This window comes from Pristiophorus japonicus, chromosome 23, assembly GCF_044704955.1.
Source record: "Pristiophorus japonicus isolate sPriJap1 chromosome 23, sPriJap1.hap1, whole genome shotgun sequence".
NCBI classification, from domain to species: Eukaryota; Metazoa; Chordata; class Chondrichthyes; family Pristiophoridae; genus Pristiophorus; species Pristiophorus japonicus.
The window spans coordinates 7,153,494-7,180,892 of NC_091999.1; the positions used below are offsets into that span (position 1 = coordinate 7,153,494).

General features: G+C 52.8%; 1 protein-coding gene across 1 annotated transcript in view; it reads right to left on the reverse strand.

The window, feature by feature from the left end:
• LOC139235709 (RNA-binding protein 39-like) overlaps positions 1–18,563 on the reverse strand; it is a 41,423-nt gene extending 22,860 nt beyond the window's left edge. Inside the window, exons 1-5 of the mRNA XM_070866749.1 lie at positions 18,379–18,563; positions 11,551–11,668; positions 10,342–10,494; positions 2,586–2,723; positions 1,803–1,868 (exon numbers count right to left, since the gene is read on the reverse strand). Of these exons, the coding sequence (XP_070722850.1) occupies positions 1,803–1,868; positions 2,586–2,723; positions 10,342–10,494; positions 11,551–11,668; positions 18,379–18,563 (660 nt within the window). The remainder of the gene's footprint in view (positions 1–1,802; positions 1,869–2,585; positions 2,724–10,341; positions 10,495–11,550; positions 11,669–18,378) is intronic.
• Between the last annotated feature and the right edge of the window lie 8,836 nt (positions 18,564–27,399).

Sequence of the window (27,399 nt, forward strand, 5' to 3'; positions counted from 1 at the left end):
GTGGAGATAGACAGATTTTTGAGCGATAAGGGAGTGAAGGGTTATGGGGAGCGGGCGGGGAAGTGGAGCTGAGTCCATGATCGGATCAGCCATGATCGTATTGAATGGCGGAGCAGGCTCGAGGGGCCGAATGGCCGACTCCTGCTCCTATTTCTGATGTTCTTACGTTGTTCTAGACTTCCCAGCCCCGGGGAAACATCCTCCCTGCATCCAGTCTATCCAACCCTGTCAGAATTTTATAGGTTTCAATGACATCCCCTCTCATTCTTCTAAACGCTAGTGAATACAGGTCTAGTCGACCCAATCTCTCCTCATACGACAGTCCTGCCATCCCAGGAATCAGTCTGGTGAACCTTCGCTGCACTCCCTCTGTGACAAGTATATCCTTCCTTAGGTAAGGAGACCAAAACTGCACACAATACTCCAGGTGCGGTCTCACCAAGACCCTGTATAACTGCAGTAAGACATCCTTGCTCCTGTACTCAAACCCTCTCGCAATGAAAGCCAACATATCATTTGCCTTCCTAACTGCTTGCTGCACCGGCAGGTTTGCTTTCACTGAGTGGTGTACAAGGACACCCAGGTCCCTCTGTACATCCACACTTCCCAAGCCACTGCCCTCATAGGGAATTTGTGGGCAGGCTATAATATAATCACGCTATCACATCGAGAGCTCTGTCCTGGATAGTCGCCTTGGATATTAACGTTTGAGTACCATACGCAAGAAGAGAAAATTTATACAGCACCTTAAACGGAGTAAAATGTTCCAAGACGCTTCATAGGAATGAATATCAGACACTAAATCTGACCCCGAGCTAGATAAAGAGATATTGGGACAGGTGACCAAAAGCTGGGTCAAAGAGGTGGGTTTTAAGGAGCGTCTTGAAGGAGGAGAGAGAGGTAGAGAGGCGGAGAGGTTTAGGGAGAGAGTTCCAGAGCTTGGGGCCCAGGCAACAGAAGGCACGGCCACCGATGGTGGAGCGATTATAATCAGGGATGGTCAGGAGGGCAGAATTAGAGGAGTGCAGACATCTCGGGGGGTTGTGGGGCTGGAGGTTACAGAGATAGGGAGGGGTGTAGGGGCTGGAGCAGGTTACAGAGATAGGGAGGGGTGTAAGGGCTGGAGGAGGGTACAGAGATAGGGAGGGGTGTAGGGGCTGGAGGAGGTTACAAAGATAGGGAGGGGTGTAAGGGCTGGAGGAGGTTACAGAGATAGAGAGGGGTGTAGGGGCTGGAGGAGGTTATAGAGATAGGGAAGGGTGTAGGGGCTGGAGGGGGTTACAGAGATAGGGAGGGGTGTAAGGGCTGGAGGAGGTTACAGAGATAGAGAGGGGTGTAGGGGTTGCAGGAGGTTACAGAGATAGGGAAGGGTGTAGGGGCTGGAGGAGGTTACAGAGCTAGGGAGGGGTGTAAAGGCTGGAGGAGGTTACAGAGATAGGGAAGGGTGTAGGGGCTGGAGGAGGTTACAGAGATAGCGAGGCGTGTAGGGGCTGCAGGAGGTTACAGAGATAGGGAGGGGTGTAGGGGCTGGAGGAGGTTACAGAGATAGGGAGGGGTGTAGGGGCTGGAGGAGGTTACAGAGATAGGGAGGGGTGTAGGGGCTGGAGGAGGTTACAGAGATAGGGAGGGGTGTAGGGGCTGGAGGGGGTTACAGAGATAGGGAGGGATATAGGGGATGGAGGGGGTTACAGGGATAGGGAGGGGCGAGGGCCAGGGAGGGATTGGAAGGTGAGGATAGGATTTTAAAGGTGAGGTTTTGTCGGACGGACTCGAAGGAGCTGGGAGTTCCCGGCGTGACTCACTGTGACAAATCCGTAGCCACGGGAAATCCCAGTGTCTGGATCTTTGATCAGGTGCAAGCTGTCAATCTGAGAGAGAGAGAGAAACGGGCAGTGTTAGAGTCTGAAAGAGAGAAACAGAGAGAGAGAGACAGAGAGAGAGAGAGAGAGACAGAGAGTGGGAGAGAGAGAGAGAGAGAGAGAGGAGGGAGAGAGAGACACACACAATGAGAGAGGCAGAGGCAGAGAGAGAGACAGAGAGAAAGAGAGAAAGGGAGAGCGGCTGAGAGGGAGTAAGAGAGAGACAGACAGAGAGGGAGAGGAGAGAGAGAGAGACAGACGGAGAGAGAGGGAGAGACAGAGAGAGAGAGAGACAGAGAGAAAGAGGGAAAGGGCGAGAGGCTGAGAGAGAGGATGAGAGAGAGAGTGAGCGATTGGGAGGGAGAGAGATGGAGCGAGAGAGAGAGAGAGAGACAGAGAGAGAGAGAGACACACAGAGAGAGAGGGAGAAAGGGAGATGGGCTGAGAGAGTAACAGAGAGAGGATGAGAGCAGTGTGAGACAGACAGAGAGAAAGAGAGAAAGGGAGAGAGGCTGAGAGAGAGAGGGAGAGGGAGGCTAAGAGAGGGAGAGAGAGAGAGGGGCTTCGAGATTGAGAGAGAGAGTGAGCGAGAGGGAGGGAGAGAGATGGAGCGAGAGAGAGAGAGAGAGAGACAGAGAGAGAGAGAGACACACAGAGAGAGAGGGAGAAAGGGAGATGGGCTGAGAGAGTAAAGGAGAGAGGATGAGAGCTGTGTGAGACACTGACCTTCCCGAACGGCTGGAAGATGCCCCGGAGCATGTCGTCGGTGATGTTGGAATGGAGCGATCCCACGTAGAGCCGCATGGGCCCATCCAGACCCTTCAACTGGTTGCTGGCCGTCGCAGTCGGCCGGTTCTTCTCCGCCTGTGGGGGAAGGGATCAGCATCAGAAATAGGAGCAGGAGTCGGCCATTCGGCCCCTCGAACCTGATCCGCCATTTAATTCCACCATGGCTGATCCGATCATGGACTCAGCTCCACTTCCCCGCCCACTCCCCTTATCCCCTTATCGGTTAAGAAACTGTCTATCTCTGTCTTAAATATATTCAATGTCCCAGCCTCCACAGCTCTCTGGGGCAGCGAATTCCACAGATTTACAACCCTCCGAGAGAAAAAATTTCATTGGCCTTCCTGATCACTTGCTGTTCCTGCATACTATCTGTTATATATGTAAACTTGTATTTACTCTGTACAGCCACCAGAGGGCTCATCCCCTGGAGTCCCAAGGGATCCCATAATCCCTTGGGAGCACAGGTATTTAAGGAGGCTTCACAGGTTGGAGAGGCACTCTGGAGACCTGCAATAAAAGACTAAGGTCACACATTACTGTGAGCTCACAGTGTTCAGTCTGACTCTTTCTCCGTACATAACAACCGGCGACGAGATACAGATAGCGAACCCAAAGATGCAGAGAACAGCGGGCATCCTGGAGAAATTCCCGGAGGGAGATGATTGGGAAACTTTTGTGGAGCGACTCGACCAATACTTCGTGGCCAAGGAGCTCGATGGGGAAGAGAGCGCTGCCTAACGAAGGGCGATCCTCCTCACCGTCTGTGGGGCACCAACGTATGGCCTCATGAAGAACCTGCTCACTCCAGCGAAACCCACGGAGAAATCGTACGACGATGTGTGCACACTGGTCCGAGAGTATTTGAACCCGAAGGAAAGCGTTCCGATGGCGAGGTACCGGTTCTACACCTACAAAAGATCTGAAGGCCAGGAAGTGGCGAGTTATGTCGCCGAGCTAAGACGCCTTGCAGGACATTGCGAATTTGAAGGACATTTGGAGCACATGCTCAGAGACTTTTTCGTACTTGGCATTGGCCACGAAACCATACTTCGCAAACTTTTGACTGTAGAGACCCCAACCTTGAGTAAGGCCATAGCGATAGCCCAGGCGTTCATTGCCACCAGTGACAATACAATTCACTAAATATATTCAAAAAGGAGTTAAATGAAGTCCTTACTACTAGGGGGATCAAGGGGTATGGTGAGAAATCAGGAATGGGGTACTGAGGTTGCATGTTCAGCCATGAACTCATTGAATGGCGGTGCAGGCTAGAAGGGCCGAATGGCCTACTCCTGCACCTATTTTCTATGTTTCTATGTTTTTCTAAAGGTGCACCGATAGAGGTGTACCGATGGATGTGGTGTATTTAGATTTCCAAAAGGCATTCGATAAGGTGCCACACAAAAGGTTATTGCAGAAGATAAAGGTACGCGGAGTCAGAGGAAATGTATTAGCATGGATAGAGAATTGGCTGGCTTACAGAAAGCAGAGAGTCGGGATAAATGGGTCCTTTTCGGGTTGGAAATCGGTGGTTAGTGGTGTGCCACAGGGATCGGTGCTGGGACCACAACTGTTTACAATATACATAGATGACCTGGAAGAGGGGACAGAGTGTAGTGTAACAAAATTTGCAGATGACACAAAGATTAGTGGGAAAGTGGGTTGTGTAGAGGACACAGAGAGGCTGCAAAGAGATTTGGATAGGTTAAGCAAATGGGCTAAGGTTTGGCAGATGGAATACAATGTCGGAAAATGTGAGGTCATCCACCTTGGGAAAAAAAACAGTATAAGGGAATATTATTTGAATGGGGAGAAATTACAACATGCTGCGGTGCAGAGGGACCTGGGGGTCCTTGTGCATGAATCCCAAAAAGTTAGTTTGCAGGTTCAGCAGGTAATCAGGAAGGCGAATGGAATGTTGACCTTCATTGCGAGAGGGATGGAGTACAAAAGCAGGGAGGTCCTGCTGCAACTGTACTGGGTATTGGTGAGGCCGCACCTGGAGTACTGCGTGCAGTTTTGGTCACCTTACTTAAGGAAGGATATACTGGCTTTGGAGGGGGTACAGAGACGATTCACTAGGCTGATTCCGGAGATGAGGGGGTGACCTTATGATGATAGATTGAGTAGACTGGGTCTTTACTCGTTGGAGTTCAGAAGGATGAGGGGTGATCTTATAGAAACATTTAAAATAATGAAAGGGATAAACAAGATAGAGGCAGAGAGGTTGTTTCCACTGGTAGGGGAGACTAGAACTAGGGGGCACAGCCTCAAAATACAGGGGGGCCAATTTAAAACCAAGTTGAGAAGGAATTTCTTCTCCCAGAGGGTTGTGAATCTGTGGAATTCTCTGCCCAAGGAAGCAGTTGAGGCTAGCTCATTGAATGTATTCAAGTCACAGATAGATAGATTTTTAACCAATAAGGGAATTAAGGGTTACGGGGAGCGGGCGGGTAAGTGGAGCTGAGTCCACGGCCAGATCAGCCATGATCTTGTTGAATGGCGGAGCAGGCTCGAGGGGCTAGATGGCCTACTCCTGTTCCTAATTCTTATGTTCGTATGTAAATCTCTCAGCACACAAGTGCTGCTACAAGTACTGTGAACAAAGTGATGTTGTTTTTGAATTGTAACGTACAGGGCAGTTCACACATACCTGCAGCTACACGTCCGCAGATGTCTCAGAGTCCACCATCAAGGGTGATGAATGCAAGGTCATTAACACCTTGTTGGCGCTGCGGGGGCGATCATCGTTTCCATTCATGCCGTTTCCAAAATACATTTGCAAGGGTTGTGGAACAATGGGACACCTCCAACGAGTGTGCAGACGAGCTGCAAAGCCTGTTAAACCTGCAAACCACCATGTTGCAGAGGAGGACAGATCCACGGAGGATCACAACGAACCAGAGCCTCAGACTGAGGAGGCAGAGGTACATGGGGTGTGCAGATTCACCACGAACTGTCCCCCGATAATGCTGAATGTTGAACTAAATGGACTCCCGGTGTTACTGGAGCTGGACACGGGCGCGAGCCAGTCCATCGTGGGCAAAAAGACTTTCGACAGGTTGCGGTGCAACAAGGCCTCAAGGCTAGTCTTAACTCCAGTTCGCACAAAATTCGGAACTTACACCAAAAAACTGATTCCTGTGATTGGCAGTGCTGCGATGGAGTGGTTCACAAGCTACCACTCTGGGTGGTACCGGGCAATGGTCCCACGCTGCTCGGCAGGAGCTGGCTGGGAAAGATACGCTGGAACTGGGATGACGTCCGAGCGCTATCGCCCTCTGACGACACTTCATGTGCACAGGTCTTAAACAAATTTCCTTCGCTGTTCGAACCAGGCATCAGGAAATTCCAAGGAGCAAAAGTGCAGATCCACCTAATTCCGGGGGCGCGACCCATCCATCACAAGGCGAGAGCAGTACCGTACATGATGAGAGAAAGGGTAGAGATCGAGCTAGACCGGCTACAAAGAGAGGGCATCATTTCACCGATCGAGTTCAGCAAGTGGGCCAGTCCTATTGTCCCAGTCCTCAAGGGAGACGGCACCGTCAGAATCTGTGGCGATTACAAAGTAACTCAATCATTTCTCCCTGCAGGACCAATACCCACTACCAAAGGCCGACGACCTCTTTGCAACACTGGCAGGAGGAAAGACGTTCACGAAGCTGGATCTGACTTCAGCCTACATGACGCAGGAACTGGAGGAATCATCGAAGGCCCTCACCTGCATCAACACGCACAAAGGCCTTTTTGTTTATAACAGATGCCCGTGTGGAATCAGATCAGCGGCGGCGATATTCCAGAGAAACAGGGAACGTTTACTGAAGTCATTCCAGGACGACATCTTGGTCACAGGTCGGAACACAGTCGAGCACCTGCAGAACCTGGAGGAGGTTCTTAGTCGGCTCAACCACGTGGGGCTCAGGTCAAAACGCTCAAAGTGGGTTTTCCTGGTGCCTGAAGTGGAGTTCCTGGGAAGGAGGATTGTGGCGAATGGCATCAGGCCCACCAACGCGAAGACGGAGGCAATCGAGAACGCACCGAGGCCACAGAACATGACGGAGCTGCGGTCGTTCCTGGGACTCCTGAACTACTTTGGTAACTTCTTACCGGGTCTCAGCACACTGCTAGAACCACTAGATGTCTTACTATGAAAAGGGGCCGAATGGGTTTGGGGCAAAAGCCAAGAAAATGCCTTTGTAAAAGCGAGAAAATTGTTATGCTCAAACAAATTGCTTGTGTTGTATGATCCATGTCAGCGTTTGGTATTAGCATGTGATGCATCGTCATATGGCTTCGGGTGTGTATTGCAACAAGCCAATGATTTCGGGAAACTGCAACCGGTTACTTATGCATCCAGGAGTCTGTCTAAGGCTGAGAGAGCCGACAGCATGATTAAGAAAGAAGTGTTAACGTGTCTATGGGGTAAAGAAAATGCATCAATACCCGTTTGGGCTAAAATTCGAATTGGAAACTGACCATAAGCCACTTATATCCCTGTTTTCCGAGAGTAAAGGGATAAATACCAACGCATCGGCCCACATCCAGAGATGGGCGCTCACGTTGTCCACATACAACTACGCCATCCGCCACAGGCCAGGCACAGAAAACTGCGCCGATGCTCTCAATAGGCTGCCATTGCCCACCACGGGGGTGGAAATGGCGCAGCCCACAGATCTAGCCATGGTTAGGGAAGCATTTGAGTGTGAGCAATCACCCATCACTGCCCGGCAGATCAAAACCTGGACAAGCCAGGACCCCTTATTATCTCCAGTCAAAAGCTGTGTGCTTCACGGGAGCTGGTCCAGTGTCCCAGTGGAAATGCAGGCAGAGATAAAGCTGTTCCAACTTTGCAAAGATGAAATGTCTATACAGGCAGCCTGCCTTCTGTGGGGCAATCGAGTAGTGGTCCCCAAGAAGGGCAGAGACATCTTCATCAATGACCTCCACAGTACCCACCCAGGCATCGTAATGATGAAAGCGATAGCCAGATCCCACGTGTGGTGGCCCGGTATCGATGTGGACTTAGAGTCCTGTGTTCACAGATGTAATACATGCTCACAGTTAAGCAATGTACCCAGGGAGGCGCCACTAAGTTTATGGTCTGGGCCCTCCAAACCGTGGTCTGGGGTACATGTCGACTATGCAGGCCCGTTCTTGGGTAAAATGTTCCTTGTGGTTGTAAACGTCTACTCCAAGTGGATTGAATGTGAGATAATGTCGGCTAGCACGTCCGCTGCCACTACTGAAAGCCTGCGGGCCATGTTTGTCACACACGGCTTACCCGATGTCCTGGTGAGCGACAACGGGCCATGTTTTACCGATACTGAGTTCAAAGAATTCATGACCCATAACAGGATCAAACTTGTCACATCTGCCCCGTTTAAACCAGCGTCCAATGGTCAGGCAGAGAGAGCAGTGCAAACCATCAAGCAAGGCTTGAAGAGGGTAACTGAAGGCTCACTGCAGACTCGCCTATCCCGAGTCCTGCTTAGCTACCGCACGAGACCCCACTCACTCACTGGGATCCCACCTGCTGAACTGCTCATGAAAAGAGCACTTAAGACCAGGCTCTCGTTAGTTCACCCCGATCTACATGAACAGGTAGAGAGCAGGCGGCTTCAACAAAGTGCACACCATGATAGCGCAAATGTGTCACGCGAGATTGAAGTCAATGATCCTGTATTTGTATTAAATTATGGACAAGGTCCCAAGTGGCTTCCCGGCACTGTCGTGGTCAAAGAGGGGAGCAGGGTGTTTCGGGTCAAACTTTCAAATGGACTCATTCACCGGAAACACTTGGACCAAATCAAACTCAGATTCACGGACTACCCTGAGCAACCCACCTTGGGCCCTACCTTTTTTGATCCCCCAACACACACACCAGTGGCAACCAGCACCACGGTTCACCACGAAGCAGAACCCATCACCCACAGCAGCCCTAACCTTTTGTGTTTCATGAAAAAGTAGGCCCCAGGTGCCGCTGTATTGCAGCACTTTGCAATCTCTCTCCATTTAAATTATAATTTCCTTTTCTTTTTTTTGCTACCAAGTGGATAACCTCACATTTTCCCACATTATACTGCATTATCAAATTTTTACCCACTCACTTATCCTGTCTATGTCCTTTTAGAATCATAAGAACATAAGAAATAGGAGCAGGAGTAGGCCATTCGGCCCTTCGAGCCTGCACCACCATTCAATATGATCATGGTTGATCATTCACCTCAGTACCCCTTTCCTGCTTTCTCTCCATACCCCTTGATCCCTTTAGCCGTAAGGACCACATCTAACTCCCTTTTGAATATATCTAATGAACTGGCCTCAACAACTCTCTGTGGTAGAGAATTCCACAGGTTCACAATTCTCTGAGTGAAGAAGTTTCTCCTCATCTCGGTCCTAAATGGCTTACCCCTTATCCTCAGACTGTGTCCCCTGGTTCCGGACTTCCCCAACATCGGGAACATTCTTCCTGCATCTAACCTGCCCAATCCCGTCAGAATTTTATATGTTTCTATGAGATCCCCTCTCATCCTTCTAAATTCCAGTGAATAGATGCCTAGTCGATCCAGTTTCTCCTCATATGTCAGTCCTGCCATCCCAGGAATCAGTCTGGTGAACCTTCGCTGCACTCCCTCAATAGCAAGAACGTCCTTCCTCAGATTAGGAGACCAAAACTGAACACAATATTCCAGGTGAGGCCTCACCAAGGCCCTGTACAACTGCAGTAAGACCTCCCTGCTCCTATACTCAAATCCTCTCTCTAGGAAGGCCAACATACCATTTGCCTTCTTCACCACCTGCTGTACCTGTATGCCAACTTTCAATGACTGATATACCATGACACCGAGGTCTCGTTGCACCTCCCCTTTTCCTAATCTGCCGCCATTCAGATAATATTCTGCCTTCCTGTTTTTGCCCCCAAAGTGGATAACCTCACATTTATCCATATTATACTGCATCTGCCATGCATTTGCCCACTCACCTAACCTATTCAAGTCACTCTGCAGCCTCTTAGCGTCCTCCTCACAGCTCACACCGCCACCCAGCTTAGTGTCATCTGCAAACTTGGAGATATTACACTCAATTCCTTCATCTAAATCATTAATGTATATTGTAAATAGCTGGGGTCCCAGCACTGAGCCCTGCGGCACTCCACTAGTCACTGCCTGCCATTTTGCAGATTTTTTGTGTCCTCCTCACACATTGCTTTCCCTCCCATCTTTGTATCATCAGCAAATCTTGCTACATTACACTCAGTCCCTTCATCCAAGTCATGAATACCGATCCCTGTGACACCTCACGAGTTACTGATTGCCAACCGCAAAATTACCCATTTATCCTGACTCACAGTTTTCTGTTAGTTAGAATGGCATAACTGCCCCTCCGACAGTGCGGCACTCCTTCAGTACTGCCCCTCCGACAGCGCGGGGCTCCCTCAGTACTGCTCCTCCGACAGTGCGGCGCTCCCTCAGTACTGCCCCTCCGACAGTGCGGTGCTCCCTCAGTACTGCCCCTCCGACAGTGCGGCGCTCCCTCAGTACTACCCCTCCGACAGTGTGGCGCTCCCTCAGTACTATCCCTCCGACAGTGCAGCACTCCCTCAGTACTGCCCCTCCGACAGTGCGGCACTCCCTCAGTACTGCCCCTCCGACAGTGCGGCACTCCCTCAGTATTTCTTGGAGCAACGTACCTGGGAAGCCTGAACAATGATCGGAACTCCCAGCAGCCTTTGGCCTGAGAGAGCAATGGCTAAGGCCACTGAGGCGATGTCATAAAACTCAACGTAAGCGATGCCCTTTGACCTGTGAGAACTTCGGTCTGATATAATCTTCACATCTCGAACCTACCAAGGATTGAGAGAAGGAGGTTGTTAATAGAATGGTAAGATACAGAGTAAAGCTCCCTCTACACTGTCCCATCAAACACTCCCAGGGCAGGTACAGGGGGTTAGATACAGGGTAAAGCTCCCTCTGCACTGTCCCATCAAACACTCCCAGGGCAGGTACAGGGGGTTAGATACAGAGTAAAGCTCCCTCTACACTGTCCCATCAAACACTCCCAGGTCAGGTACAGCACGGGGTTAGATACAGAGTAAAGCTCTCTCTACACTGTCCCATCAAATACTCCCAGGGCAGGTACAGCACGGGGTTAGATACAGAGTAAAGCTCCCTCTACACTGTCCCATCAAACACTTCCAGGGCAGGTACAGGGGGTTAGATACAGAGTAAAGCTCCCTCTACACTGTCCCATCAAACACTCCCAGGGCAGGTACAGCACGGGGTTAGATACAGAGTAAAGCTCCCCCTACACTGTCCCATCAAACACTCCCAGGGCAGGTACAGGGGGTTAGATACAGAGTAAAGCTCCCTCTACACTGTCCCATCAAACACTCCCAGGGCAGGTACAGGGGGTTAGATACAGAGTAAAGCTCCCTCTCCACTGTCCCATCAAACACTCCCAGGGCAGGTACAGGGGGTTAGATACAGAGTAAATCTCACTCTACACTGTCCCATCAAACACTCCCAGGGCAGGTACAGGGGGTTAGATACAGAGTAAAGCTCCCTCTACACTGTCCCATCAAACACTCCCAGGGCAGGTACAGTGGGTTAGATACAGAGTAAATCTCCCTCTACACCGTCCCATCAAACACTCCCAGGGCGGGTACAGGCTGTTAGATACAGAGTAAAGCTCCCTCTGCACTGTCCCATCAAACACTCCCAGGGCAGGTACAGCACGGGGTTAGATACAGAGTAAAGCTCCCTCTGCACCGTCCCATCAAACACTCCCAGGGCAGGTACAGGGGGTTAGATACAGAGTAAAGCTCCCTCTACACTGTCCCATCAAACACTCCCAGGGCAGGTACAGCTTCACCCACACATTCCTAACCCGTCCCTCTTACCTTTCCCACGGAGGAGAAGAAATCCTCGAGATCCCTGGGCCTGATGTGTCCGGAGAACTGCAGGCATAACACGGTGCAGGAATCCCGTTCCTCCGGACTCCGCGTCCAGCAACGGTCCCTGCACAGGGAACAGGCAGATTTGAGCGACGGCCGAGGATTCGGGGTAGTGGTGGTGTGGATGGGGGAGAGGGGGTTGAGCGGTGATGAGCGGTGAGGGGTGTGGAGTGGGGAGTGGGGGAGAGGGGGTTGAGCGGTGATGAGCAGGGTGGATGGGAGCGGGGGGGTGGTGTTTAATGTGTGACGGAAATCAGAGGGGCCTTTGATATTACAACGAGTCATCATAATCCTGGAAATTTCAATCAATCAATTAATCAATCACAGGCAGTCCCTCGGAATCGAGGAAGACTTGCTTCCACTCTTAACATGAGTCCTTAGGTGACTGAACAGTCCAATACGGGAACCACGGTCCCTGTCACAGGTGGGACAGACAGTGGTTGAGGGAAGGGGAGGGTGGGACTGGTTTGCCGCACGCTCCTTCCGCTGCCTGCGTTTGCTTTCTGCAGGCTCTCGGCGACGAGACTCGAGGTGGGCAGAGGAAACGTTACAAGGGACCACCCTCTAAGCCTCCCTGATAAAGTGCAACATCCCCCACCGACACCTGGGAGTCCCTGGGCCCAAAGACCAATCCCGCCCTAAGTGGAGGAAGTGCATCCGGGAGGGCGCTGAGCACCTCGAGTCTCGTCGCCGAGAGCGTGCAGAAATTTACAGCAGGGAAGGAGGCCATTTTGGCCCATCGTGTCCGCGCCGGCCGACCAAGAGCTACCCGGCCTAATCCCACTTTCCCGCTCTGGGTCCGTAGCCCTGTAGATTACGGCACTTCAGGAGCACATCCAAATGTGGTGAGGGTTTCTGCCTCTACCCACCTTTCAGGCCGTGAGTTCCACCCCAGACCCCCACCGCCCTCTGGGTGAAGACATTTCCCCTCAAATCCCCTCTAAACCTTCCCCCAATTACTTTCAATCTCTGCCCCCTGGTTGTTGACCCCTCTGCCCAGGGAAACAGGTCCTTCCTATCCACTCTATCCAGGCCCCTCATCATTTTATACACCTCAATCAGGTCTCCCCTCAGCCTCCTCTGTTCCAAGGAAAACAAACCCCAGCCTATCCAATCTTTCCTCATCGCTAAAATTCTCCAGTCCCGGCAACATCCTGGTAAATCTCCTCTGTACCCTCTCCAGTGCAACATCCTGGTAAATCTCCTCTGTACCCTCTCCAGTGCAACATCCTGGTAAATCTCCTCTGCACCCTCTCCAGTGCAACATCCTGGTAAATCTCCTCTGTACCCTCTCCAGTGCAACATCCTGGTAAATCTCCTCTGTACCCTCTCTAGTGCAACATCCTGGTAAATCTCCTCTGTACCCTCTCCAGTGCAACATCCTGGTAAATCTCCTCTGTACCCTCTCTAGTGCAACATCCTGGTAAATCTCCTCTGTACCCTCTCTAGTGCAACATCCTGGTAAATCTCCTCTGTACCCTCTCCAGTGCAATCACATCCTTCCTGTAATGTGGTGACCAGACCTGCACGCAGTACTCCAGCTGTGGCCTAACCAGTGTTTTATACAGTTCAAGCATAACCCTCCCTGCTCTTGTATTCCATGCCTCGGCCAATAAAGGCAAGTATTCCGTATGCCTTCTTAACCACCTTATCCACCTGGCCTGCTACCTTCAGGGATCTGTGGACCTGCACTCCCAGGTCCCTGTGTTCCTCTACACTTCTCAGTGTCCGACCATTTAATGTGTGTTCCCTCGCCTTGGTAGCCCCTCCCCAAATGCATCACCTCACACTTCTCCGGATTAAACTCCATTTGCCACTGCTCTGCCCACCCGCCCGGTCGATCGCTATCTCCCTGCAGTCCGCGGCTTTGCTCTTCGTTGTCAAACGACCCCACCGACCGATCAGGATCATTGAGCGGCTCACAGATGTCTGTTTCAATCTAGGGTGGTGGGCATTGCTGACATTAGCCGACCGACTCTGTCACATGAAGGTTCACGGACTTCAGCTCGTCCCAAACTCCAGGTAGCCCCGTGTCCTAATGCGCACTTCATCCCTTTCTCCCGTCATCTTGCCTTGCTTGTTGACCTACAGTGGCTCCCGGTAAACCCAGCCCCCCGTTTTGCGAGACGATCGAGATTTATGTAGGATTACATCCGATATACGGCACAGAAAGAGGCCTTCCGGCACAGCCCAGCTACGCTGTCGTTTATGCTCCACTCAAGCCTCCTCCCGTCTTTCCTCATCTAAATCTATCGGCATAACCCTCTATTCCCTTCTCCCTCATAACCTGGTCCGGCCTCCCCTTAAACGCATCGATACTATTCACCTCAACCCCTCCCTGTGGCAGCGAGCTACACGTTCTCACCCCTCTCCGGGTAAAGAAGTTTCTCCTGAATTCCCCGTTGGATTACTTGCTGACGATCTTATATCGATGGCCTCTAGTTCTGGTCTTCCCCACAAGTGGAAACACTCTCTCTGTATCCACTCGATCGAAACCTTTCATCATTTTAAAGACCTCTATTAGGTCAGCCCTCAGTCTTCTCGTTTCAAGACTGTTCATCCTTCCCTGATATGTAAACCCTCGCATTTCTGGTAGCGTCAATTCTCCTCCCTCCTTTACTCAATTCCCTCCATAACCCTCATCTCCTTCCCTATCTCTGTAACCTCCTCCAGCCCCTACACCCCTCCCTATCTCTGTAATATCCTCCAGCCCCTACACCCCTCCCTATCTCTGTAACCTCCTCCAGTCGTTACAACCCTCCAGTCTCTGTAAACTCCTCCAGCCTCTACAACCCTCCCTATCTCTGTAACCTCTTCCAGCCCCTACACCCCTCCCTATCTCTGTAATCTCCTCTAGCCCCTACACCCCTCCCTATCTCTGTAACCTCCTCCAGCCACTACACCTTTCCCTATCTCTGTAACCTCTTCCAGTCCCTACAACCCTCGCTATCTCTGTAACCTCCTCTAGCCCCTACACCCCTCCCTGTCTCTGTAACCTCCTCCAGCCCCTACACCCCTACCTATCTCTGTAACCTCCTCCAGCCTCTACACCCCTCCCTATCTCTGTAATCTCCTCCAGTCCCTACAACCCTCCCTATCTCTGTAACCTCCTCCAGCCCCTACACCCCTCCCTATCTCTGTAATCTCCTCCAGTCCCTACAACCCTCGCTATCTCTGTAACCTCCTCCAGCCCCTACAGCTCTCTCTATCTCTGTAACCTCTTCCAGCCCCTACACCCCTCCCTATCTCTATAACCTCCTCCAGTCCCTCGCCCTCTCCCTATCTCTGTAACATCTTCCAGCCCCTACACCCCTCTTTATCTCTGTAACCTCCTCCAGCCCCAACACCCCTCCCTATCCCTGTAACCTCCTCCAGCCCCTACACCCCTCCCTATCTCTGTAACTCCCTCCAGCCCCTACACCCCTCCCTATCTCTGTAACCTCCTCCAGTCCCTACACCCCTCCCTATCTCTGTAATCTCCTCCAGCCCTACACCCTTCCCTATCTGTGTGACCCCCTCCAGCCCTCGCTCCTCCCTATCCCTGTAACCTCCTCCAGCCCTACAACTATCCGAGATCTCTGCGCACCTCCAATTCTGCCCTCTTGCCCATCCCCCGATTTCCATCATCCCACCATTGGCGGCCGTGCCTTCAGCTGATTGGGCCCCAAGCTCTGGAATTCTCTCCCTAAACCTCTCCGTCTCAGTCCCCTCCTTTAAGACGAACCTTAAACCCTTAAACTCTTTGATCAAGCTTTAGGGCACATGTCCTAATATCTCCTGATATGACTCGGTTCGAAATTTCCTATTTATAATTGTTTCTGTGAAGTGACTTGGGCCGTTTCCACTACATTGAAGGCGCTATACAAATGAACGTTGTAGTTCAGTGAAGGAACTGTGCAAGATGAGGTCAGTCAGAGTTCAATTGCTTGAGTGAGGCAGATCAGTCAGAGTTCAAGTGTTGCATCTGTGCGGAGGTGAATATTCAGACTGGCACTGTTGCCCTCGCAGTGACCGTGCCGTTAACAAGGGGGGCGGGGGGTGGGGGCGGACAGGGAGGGCCTAATGTAGCCCTTGGCCCTCACCTGCTGGAACTCCTCCCCCTGAAGAAGGGGCTCTTGCTCCTACTGTTGGATCGACGGTGCCTGAAAGAGAAGCGGAGTAACGTTACACACCTGGGCTCGATGGCTGAGGGTGCACCGCACACCCCGCGCTGCCTGGTGCAGTCGAATAGCATTTGAGACGTTGACAGGGAAAGCCGACTTTCGCAGATCCTACTGATCACATGCTTCCTGCAGCCCAATGACAATGCTTGGAACCGTTGACCAGAAACTTAACTGGACCAGCCACGTGAATACAAGAGCGGGTCAGAGGCTGGGTATTCTGCGACGAGTGTCTCACCTCCTGACTCCCCAAAGCCTTTCCACCGTCTACAAGGCACAAGTCAGGAGTGTGATGGAATACTCCCCACTTGCCTGGATGAGCTGCAGCTCCAACAAAACTCGAGAAGCTCGACACCATCCAGGACAAATCGGCCCGCTACCCACCACCTTCAACATTCACTCCCTCCACCACCGGCGCCCCCTGGCTGCAGTGTGCACAGTCTACAAGACGCACTGCAGTAGTAGTGCAGTTAGGAGTGGTGTCCAATAATGTTGACCCAGTGATATTGAAGGAACAGCGATACAATTCCAAGTCGGGATGGTGTGTGTGAGACTTGGAGGTAGTGGGGTTCATAGAATCACAGACATTTACAGGACGGAAGGAGTCCATTCGGCCCATCGTGTCCGTGCCGGCCGACCAAGAGCTACCCAGCCTAATCCCACTTTCCCGCTCTGGGTCCGTAGCCCTGTAGGTTACGGCACTTCAGGTGCACATCCAAATGTGGTGAGGGTTTCTGCCTCTACCCCCCTTTCAGGCCGTGAGTTCCACCCCAGACCCCCACCACCCTCTGGGTGAAGACATTTCCCCTCAAATCCCCTCTAAACCCCCCCCCCACCCCGCAATTACTTTCAATCTCTGCCCCCTGGTTGTTGACCCCTCTGCCTAGGGAAACAGGTCCGTCCTATCCACTCTATCCAGGCCCCTCATCATTTTATACACCTCAATCAGGTCTCCCCTCAGCCTCCTCTGTTCCAAGGAAAACAGACCCAGCCTATCCAATCTTTCCTCATCGCTAAAATTCTCCAGTCCCGGCAACATCCTGGTAAATCTCCTCTGTACCCTCTCCAGTGCAACATCCTGGTAAATCTTCTCTGTACCCTCTTCAGTGCAATCACATCCTTCCTGTAATGTGGTGACCAGAACTGTGCACGCAGTACTCCAGCTGTGGCCTAACCAGTGTTTTATACAGTTCAAGCATAACCTCCCTGCTCTTGTATTCTATGCCTCGACTAATAAAGGCAAGTATTCCGTATGCCTTCTTAACCTCCTTATCCACCTGGCCTGCTACCTTCAGGGATCTGTGGACCTGCACTCCCAGGTCCCTGTGTTCCTCGACACTTCTCAGTGTTAGACCATTTAATGTGTATTCCCTTGCCTTGTTAGCCCTCCACAAATACACTACCTCACCCTTTTCTGGATTAAACTCCATTTGCCACTGCTCTGCCCACCTGACCAGTCGATCGATATCTTCCTGCAGTCCACAGCTTTCTTCATCATTATCAACCACACGGCCGATCTTAGTATCATCTGCAAACTTCTTAATCATACCCCCTACATTCAAGTCTAGATCATTGATATATACCACATAAAGCAAGGGACCTAATGCTGAGTCCTGTGGAACCCCACTGGATACAGCCTTCCAGTCACAAAAACACCCATCAACCATTACCCTTTGCTTCCTGCCTCTGAACCAATTTTGGATCCAACTTGACACTTTGGCCTGGTTCCCATGGACTTTAACCTTCGTGACCAGTCTGCCATGTGGAACCTTATCGAAAGCTTTGCTGAAATCCATATACACATCATCGTACACACTGCCGTCAAGGACCCTCTTGGTTACCTCCTCAAAAAATGCAATCAAGTCAAAGTGCAATTACTTGGTGCACACACTCTCCAAGGTGAGTTCAGTCAGAGAGCAATTGCTTGGTGAGCAAACTCTGCAGGGTGAAGTCAGTCAGAGAGCATTTGCTGATGCGCATGAGCTCTGCCGGGTGAGGTCAGTAAGATAGCAATTGCTTGGTGTGCGCCCGAGCTCAGCAGGGGGAGGTCAGTCAGAGAGAAATTGCTAATGCGCACGAGCTCTGCTGGGTGAGGTCAGACACAGAGAGCAATTATTTGGTGCGCATGATCTCAGCAGGGTGATGTGAGTTAGAGAACAATTGCTTGGTGTGCGCACGAGCTCAGCAGGGTGAGGTCAGTCAGAGAGCAATTGCTTGGTGTGCGCACGAGCTCTGCAGGGTGAGGTCAGTCAGAGACCAATTGCTTAGTGTGCGCACGAGCTCTGCAGGGTGAGGTCAGTCAGAGAGCAATTGCTTGGTGTGCGCACGAGCTCTGCAGGGTGAGGTCAGTCAGAGAGCAATTGCTTGCTGTGGGCATGAGCACTGCAGGGTGAGGTCAGCCAGAGAGCAATTGCTTGGTGTGCACACGAGTACTGCAGGGTGAGGTCAGTCAGAGAGCAATTGCTTGGTGTGCGCACGAGCTCAGCAGGGTGAGGTCAGTCAGAGAGCAATTGCTTGGTGTGAGCACGAGCGCTGCAGGTTGAGGTCAGTCAGAGAGCAATTGGTTGGTGTGTGCACGAGCTCAGCAGGCTGAGGTCAGCCAGAGTGCAATTGCTTGCAGAACGCGTGGCGTAAGCCCGCAATTCCCACGCCGGCCCGTCTCGCCGCACCTGTGGCCTCTTCGGCGAGCGTGCCGGTGCCCCCCACTCCGGCTGTGATGGCCTCGTCGGCCGTGCCTGTGGGAGCGACGCCTCCGTCGGCCATGACTCCGCCTCCGGTGCCAGGGCCGGTCCTTTCCATGTCTCCGCGTGTGACTGTCGCTGCGGAGAGGTGGGAGAGAGAACAAGGCAACCGTTGGAGGTCGTGCTTGCAGAGCAATCGGTGTCCGAGGGAAAAAGAGAGAGGACGGCGAGAGACACCAGTCAGTGTACAGATATCTCCCTGAGGGAGAGGGACTGAGAGACACCAGTCAGTGTACAGATATCTCCCTGAGGGAGAGGGACTGAGAGACACCAGTCAGTGTACAGATATCTCCGAGGGAGAGGGCCTGAGAGACACCAGTCAGTGTACAGAGATCTCCCTGAGGGAGAGGGACTGAGAGACACCAGTCAGTGTACAGATATCTCCCTGAGGGAGAGGGAATGAGAGACACCAGTCAGTGTACAGATATCTCCGAGGGAGAGGGCCTGAGAGACACCAGTCAGTGTACAGAGATCTCCCTGAGGGAGAGGGGACTGAGAGACACCAGTCAGTGTACAGATATCTCCCTGAGGGAGAGGGACTGAGAGACACCAGTCAGTGTACAGATATCTCCCTGAGGGAGAGGGACTGAGAGACACCAGTCAGTGTACAGATATCTCCCTGAGGGAGAGGGACTGAGAGACACCAGTCAGTGTACAGATATCTCCCTGAGGGAGAGGGGACTGAGAGACACCAGTCAGTGTACAGATATCCCCCTGAGGGAGAGGGGACTGAGAGACACCAGTCAGTGTACAGATATCTCCCTGAGGGAGAGGGACTGAGAGACACCAGTCAGTGTACAGATATCTCCCTGAGGGAGAGGGACTGAGAGACACCAGTCAGTGTACAGGTATCTCCGAGGGAGAGGGCCTGAGAGACACCAGTCAGTGTACAGATATCTCCGAGGGAGAGGGCCTGAGAGACACCAGTCAGTGTACAGAGATCTCCCTGAGGGAGAGGGACTGAGAGACACCAGTCAGTGTACAGATATCTCCCTGAGGGAGAGGGACTGAGAGACACCAGTCAGTGTACAGATATCTCCCTGAGGGAGAGGGACTGAGAGACACCAGTCAGTGTACAGATATCTCCCTGAGGGAGAGGGGACTGAGAGACACCAGTCAGTGTACAGATATCTCCCTGAGGGAGAGGGACTGAGAGACACCAGTCAGTGTACAGATATCTCCCTGAGGGAGAGAGGACTGAGAGACACCAGTCAGTGTACAGATATCTCCCTGAGGGAGAGAGACTGAGAGAAGTCAGTCAGTGTACAGATATCTCCCTGAGGGAGAGGGACTGAGAGACACCAGTCAGTGTACAGATATCTCCCTGAGGGAGAGGGACTGAGAGACACCAGTCAGTGTACAGAGATCTCCCTGAGGGAGAGGGACTGAGAGACACCAGTCAGTGTACAGTTTTCTCCCTGAGGGAGAGGGACTGAGAGACACCAGTCAGTGTACAGATATCTCCCTGGGGGAGAGGGACTGAGGGACACTAGTCAGTGTACAGATATCCCGCTGAGGGAGAGGGACTGAGAGACACCAATCAGTGTACAGATATCTCCCCGAGGGAGAGGGACTGAGAGACACCAGTCAGTGTACAGTTTTCTCCCTGAGGGAGAGGGACTGAGAGACACCAGTCAGTGTACAGATATCTCCCTGGGGGAGAGGGACTGAGGGACACTAGTCAGTGTACAGATATCTCGATGAGGGAGAGGGACTGAAAGAGACCAGTCAGTGTACAGATATCTCCCTGAGGGAGAGGGACTGAGAGACACCAGTCAGTGTACAGATATCTCCCTGAGGGAGAGAGACTGAGAGACACCAGTCAGTGTACAGATATCTCCCTGTGGGAGAGGGACTGAGAGACACCAGGCAGTGTACAGATATCTCCCTGAGGGAGAGGGGACTGAGACACACCAGTCAGTGTACAGATATCTCCCTGAGGGAGAGGGGACTGAGACAGACCAGTCAGTGTACAGATATCTCCCTGAGGGAGAGGGGACAGAGGGACACCAGTCAGTGTACAGATATCTCCCTGAGGGAGAGGGACTGAGAGACACCAGTCAGTGTACAGATATCTCCCTGAGGGAGAGGGACTGAGAGAGACAAGTCAGTGTACAGATATCTCCCTGAGGGAGAGGGACTGAGAGAGACCAGTCAGTGTACAGATATCTCCCTGAGGGAGAGAGACTGAGAGACACCAGTCAGTGTACAGATATCTCCCTGAGGGAGAGGGACTGAGAGACACCAGTCAGTGTACAGATATCTCCCTGAGGGAGAGGGGACAGAGGGACACCAGTCAGTGTACAGATATCTCCCTGAGGGAGAGGGACTGAGAGACACCAGTCAGTGTACAGATATCTCCCTGAGGGAGAGGGGACTGAGACACACCAGTCAGTGTACAGATATCTCCCTGAGGGAGAGGGGACTGAGACACACCAGTCAGTGTACAGATATCTCCCTGAGGGAGAGGGACTGAGAGACTCCAGTCCGTGTACAGATATCTTCCTGAGGGAGAGGGACTGAGAGACACCAGTCAGTGTACAGATATCTCCCTGAGGGAGAGGGGACAGAGGGACACCAGTCAGTCTACAGATATCTCCCTGAGGGAGAGGGACTGAGAGACACCAGTCAGTGTACAGATATCTCCCCGAGGGAGAGGGACTGAGAGACACCAGTCAGTGTACAGATATCTCCCTGAGGGAGAGGGACTGAGAGACACCAGTCAGTGTACAGATATCTCCCCGAGGGAGAGGGACTGAGAGACACCAGTCAGTGTACAGATATCTCCCTGAGGGAGAGGGACTGAGAGACACCAGTCAGTGTACAGATATCTCCCTGGGGGAGAGGGACTGAGGGACACTAGTCAGTGTACAGATATCTCGATGAGGGAGAGGGACTGAAAGAGACCAGTCAGTGTACAGATATCTCCCTGAGGGAGAGGGACTGAGAGACACCAGTCAGTGTACAGATATCTCCCTGAGGGAGAGGGACTGAGAGACACCAGTCAGTGTACAGATATATCCCTGAGGGAGAGGGACTGAGAGAGACAATTCAGTGTACAGATATCTCCCTGAGGGAGAGGGACTGAGAGAGACCAGTCAGTGTACAGATATCTCCCTGAGGGAGAGAGACTGAGAGACACCAGTCAGTGTACAGATATCTCCCTGTGGGAGAGGGACTGAGAGACACCAGGCAGTGTACAGATATCTCCCTGAGGGAGAGGGGACTGAGACACACCAGTCAGTGTACAGATATCTCCCTGAGGGAGAGGGGACTGAGACAGACCAGTCAGTGTACAGCTATCTCCCTGAGGGAGAGGGACTGAGAGACTCCAGTCCGTGTACAGATATCTTCCTGAGGGAGAGGGACTGAGAGACACCAGTCAGTGTACAGATATCTCCCTGAGGGAGAGGGGACAGAGGGACAGCAGTCAGTCTACAGATATCTCCCTGAGGGAGAGGGACTGAGAGACACCAGTCAGTGTACAGATATCTCCCTGAGGGAGAGGGACTGAGAGACACCAGTCAGTGTACAGATATCTCCCTGAGGGAGAGGGGACTGAGACACACCAGTCAGTGTACAGATATCTCCCTGAGGAAGAGGGGACTGAGAGACTCCAGTCCGTGTGCAGATATCTCCCAGAGGGAGAGGGACTGAAAGACACCAGTCAGTGTACAGATATCTCCCTGAGGGAGAGGGACTGAGAGACACCAGTCAGTGTACAGATATCTCCCTGAGGGAGAGGGACTGAGAAACACCAGTCAGTGTACAGATATCTCCCTGAGGGAGAGGGACTGAGAGACACCAGTCAGTGTATGGATATCTCCCTGAGGGAGAGGGACTGAGAGACACCAGTCAGTGTACAGATATCTCCCTGAGGGAGAGGGACTGAGAGACACCAGTCAGTGTACAGATATTTCCCTGGGGGAGAGGGACTGAGGGACACCAGTCAGTGTACAGATATCTCGATGAGGGAGAGGGACTGAAAGAGACCAGTCAGTGTACAGATATCTCCCTGAGGGAGAGGGACTGAGAGACACCAGTCAGTGTACAGATATCTCCCTGAGGGAGAGGGACTGAGAGACACCAGTCAGTGTACAGATATCTCCCTGAGGGAGAGGGACTGAGAGAGACAAGTCAGTGTACAGATATCTCCCTGAGGGAGAGGGACTGAGAGAGACCAGTCAGTGTACAGATATCTCCCTGAGGGAGAGAGACTCAGTGTACAGATATCTCCCTGAGGGAGAGGGACTGAGAGACAGCAGTCAGTGTACAGATATCTCCCTGAGGGAGAGGGGACAGAGGGACACCAGTCAGTGTACAGATATCTCCCTGAGGGAGAGGGGACTGAGACACACCAGTCAGTGTACAGATATCTCCCTGAGGGAGAGGGGACTGAGACACACCAGTCAGTGTACAGATGTCTCCCTGAGGGAGAGGGACTGAGAGACTCCAGTCCGTGTACAGATATCTCCCTGAGGGAGAGGGACTGAGAAACACCAGTCAGTGTACAGATATCTCCCTGGGGGAGAGGGGACAGAGGGACACCAGTCAGTCGACAGATATCTCCCTGAGGGAATGGGACTGAGAGACACCAGTCAGTGTACAGATATCTCCCTGAGGGAGAGGGGACTGAAACACACCAGTCAGTGTACAGATATCTCCCTGAGGGAGAGGGGACTGAGAGATTCCAGTCCGTGTGCAGATATCTCCCTGAGGGAGAGGGACTGAAAGACACCAGTCAGTGTACAGATATCTCCCTGAGGGAGAGGGACTGAGAGACACCAGTCAGTGTACAGATATCTCCCTGAGGGAGAGGGACTGAGAGACACCAGTGTACAGATATCTCCCTGAGGGAGAGCGGACTGAGAGACACCAGTCAGTGTACAGATATCTCCCTGAGGGAGAGGAGACTGAGAGACACCAGTCAGTGTACAAATATCTCCCTGAGGGAGAGGGACTGAGACACACCAGTCAGTGTACAGATATCTCCCTGAGGGAGAGGGGACTGAGAGACTCCAGTCCGTGTGCAGATATCTCCCTGAGGGAGAGGGACTGAAAGACACCAGTCAGTGTACAGATATCTCCCTGAGGGAGAGGGACTGAGAGACACCAGTCAGTGTACAGATATCTCCCTGAAGGAGAGGGGACTGAGAGACACCAGTCAGTGTACAGATATCTCCCTGAGGGAGAGGAGACTGAGAGACACCAGTCAATGTACAGATATCTCCCTGAGGGAGAGGGACTGAGAGACACCAGTCAGTGTACAGATATCTCCCTGAGGGAGAGGGGACTGAGAGACACCAGTCAGTGTGCAGATATCCCCCTGAGGGAGAGGGACTGAGAGACACCAGTCAGTGTATAGATATCTCGCTGAGGGAGAGGGACTGAGAGACACCAGTCAGTGTACAGATATCTCCCTGAGGGAGAGGGACTGAGAGACACCAGTCAGTGTACAGATATCTCCCTGAGGGAGAGGGACTGAGAGACACCAGTCAGTGTACAGATATCTCCCTGAGGGAGAGGAGACTGAGAGACACCAGTCAGTGTACAGATATCTCCCTGAGGGAGAGGGACTGAGAGACACCAGTCAGTGTACAGATATCTCCCTGAGGGAGAGGGACTGAGAGACACCAGTCAGTGTACAGATATCACCCTGAGGGAGAGGCGACTGAGAGACACCAGTCAGTGTACAGATATCCCCCTGAGGGAGAGGGACTGAGAGACACCAGTCAGTGTATAGATATCTCCCTGAGGGAGAGGGACTGAGAGACACCAGTCAGTGTACAGATATCTCCCTGAGGGAGAGGGGACTGAGAGACACCAGTCAGTGTACAGATATCTCCCTGAGGGAGAGGGACTGAGAGACACCAGTCAGTGTACAGATATCTCCCTGAGGGAGAGGGGACTGAGAGACACCAGTCAGTGTACAGATATCTCCCTGAGGGAGAGGGACTGAGAGACACCAGTCAGTGTACAGATATCTCCCTGAGGGAGAGGGACTGAGACACCAGTCAGTGTACAGATATCTCCCTGAGGGAGAGGAACTGAGAGACAGCAGTCAGTGTACAGATATCTCCCTGAGGGAGATGGGACTGAGAGACACCAGTCAGTGTACAGATATCTCCCTGAGGGAGAGGGACTGAGAGACACCAGTCAGTGTACAGATATCTCCCTGAGGGAGAGGAGACTGAGAGACACCAGTCAGTGCACAGATATCTCCCTGAGGGAGAGGGACTGAGACACACCAGTCAGTGTACAGATATCTCCCTGAGGGAGAGGGACTGAGAGACACCAGTCAGTGTACAGATATCTCCCTGAGGGAGAGGGACTGAGAGACACCAGTCAGTGTACAGATATCTCCCTGAGGGAGAGGGACTGAGAGACACCAGTCAGTGTACAGATATCTCCCTGAGGGAGAGGAGATAGGGAGAAGTGGATGGAAATGGCAGTAGGGCATGTAGGAATGGATGTGAGATACAAAGACAGAGAAATATGTCGGAGGACGGGGAGTTACGTACCTACTGCTCGCCTCCCGACTCCGAACTCTGCTCCCACTCCGATCGCGACTCTTACTCCTGCTCTCGCTCCGATCCCGACTCTCGCTCCGATCCTGAACCATGCTGTAACGGAGAGATAGAGGGAAGTCACAGAGAAGAAATCACGTATCCGGCCCGCCTCAGCTCATCTGCTACCGAAACCCTCGACCCTACCCTTCCTCCCCTCCGGACGTGATCGTTCCAACACTCTCCTGGCCGGCCTCCCTCCTTTCACCCTCCTTAACCATCCGCTCATCTAAATCTCGGCAGCCTCGTGTCCTAACTCGCACCCAGTCCCGCTCACCCATCACCCCCTGTGCTCACTGCCCCGTGTCCTAACTCACACCCAGTCCCACTCACCCATCACCCCCTGTGCTCACTGCCCCGTGTCCTAACTCGCACCCAGTCCCGCTCACCCATCACCCCCTGTGCTCACTGCCCCGTATCCTAACTCACACCCAGTCCCGCTCACCCATCACCCCCTGTGCTCACTGCCCCGTGTCCTAACTCGCACCGAGTCCCGCTCACCCATCACCCCCTGTGCTCACTGCCCCGTGTCCTAACTCACACCCAGTCCCACTCACCCATCACCCCCTGTGCTCGCTGCCCCGTGTCCTAACTCGCACCCAGTCCCGCTCATCCATCACCCCCTGTGCTCGCTGATCCGTGTCCTAACTCGCACCGAGTCCCACTCACCCATCACCTCCTGTGCTCACTGCCCCGTATCCTAACTCACACCCAGTCCCACTCATCCATCACCCTCTGTGCTCGCTGCCCCGTGTCCTAACTCGCACCCAGTCCCACTCACCCATCACCCCCTGTGCTCACTGCCCCGTATCCTAACTCACACCCAGTCCCACTCACCCATCACCCCCTGTGCTCGCTGCCCCATGTCCTAACTCACACCCAGTCCCACTCATCCATCACCCCCTCTGCTCACTGCCCCGTGTCCTAACTCACACCCAGTCCCACTCATCCATCACCCCCTGTGCTCCCGGTTAAACAACGCCTCGATTTCAAAATTCTCATCCTTGTTTTCAAATCCCTTCCTGGGTCTTAATCCCCTCCCTATCTCTGTAATCTCCTCCAGCCCTGCACCCCTCACTCTCTCTGTAACCCGCTCCAGCCCCTACACCCCTCCCTATCACTGTAAACTCCTCCAGCCCCTACACCCCTCCCTATCACTGTAAACTCCTCCAGCCCCTACACCACTCCCTATCTCTGTAACCCCCTCCAGCCCCTACACCCCTCCCTATCTCTGTAACCCCCTCCAGCCCCTACACCCCTCCCTATCTCTGTAACCCCCTCAAGCCAGTACACCCCTCCCCATCTCTGTAACCTCCTCCAGCCCCTATACCCCTCCCTATCTCTGTAACCCCCTCAAGCCAGTACACCCCTCCCTATCTCTGTAACCTCCTCCAGCCCCTACACCCCTCCCTATCTCTGTAACCCCCTCAAGCCAGTACACCCCTCCCTATCTCTGTAACCTCCTCCAGCCCCTACACCCCTCCCTATCTCTGTAACCTCCTCAAGCCAGTACACCCCTCCCTATCTCTGTAACCCCTCCAGCCCCTACACCCCTCCCTATCTCTGTAACCACCTCCAGCCCCTACACCCCTCCCTATCTCTGTAACCTCCTCCAGCCCCTACACCCCTCCCTATCTCTGTAACCTCCTCCAGCCCCTACACCCCTCCCTATCTCTGTAACCTCCTCCAGCCCCTACACCCCTCCCTATCTCTGTAATCACCTCCAGCCCCTACACCCCTCCCTATCTCTGTAACCTCCTCCAGCCCCTACACCCCTCCCTATCTCTGTAACCTCCTCCAGCCCCTACACACCCTCCCTATCTCTGTAAATCCCTCCAGCCCCTACACCCCTCCCTATCTCTGTAATCACCTCCAGCCCCTACACCCCTCCCTATCTCTGTAACCTTCTCCAGCCCCTACATCCCTCCCTATCTCTGTAACCTCCTCCAGCCCTACACCCCTCCCTATCTCTGTAACCTCCTCCAGCCCCTACACCCCTCCCTATCTCTGTAACCTCCTCCAGCCCTACACCCCTCCCTATCTCTGTAACCTCCTCCAGCCCCTACATCCCTCCCTATCTCTGTAACCTCCTCCAGCCCTACACCCCTCCCTATCTCTGTAACCTCCTCCAGCCCCTACATCCCTCCCTATCTCTGTAACCTCCTCCAGCCCTACACCCCTCCCTATCTCTGTAACCTCCTCCAGCCCCTACACACCTCCCTGTCTCTGTAAATCCCTCCAGCCTCACAACTCTCCGAGATCTCTGCGCTCGTTCAATTCCGGCCTCTGGAGCATCTCCCGATTCCCATCGCCCCACCATCGGTGGCC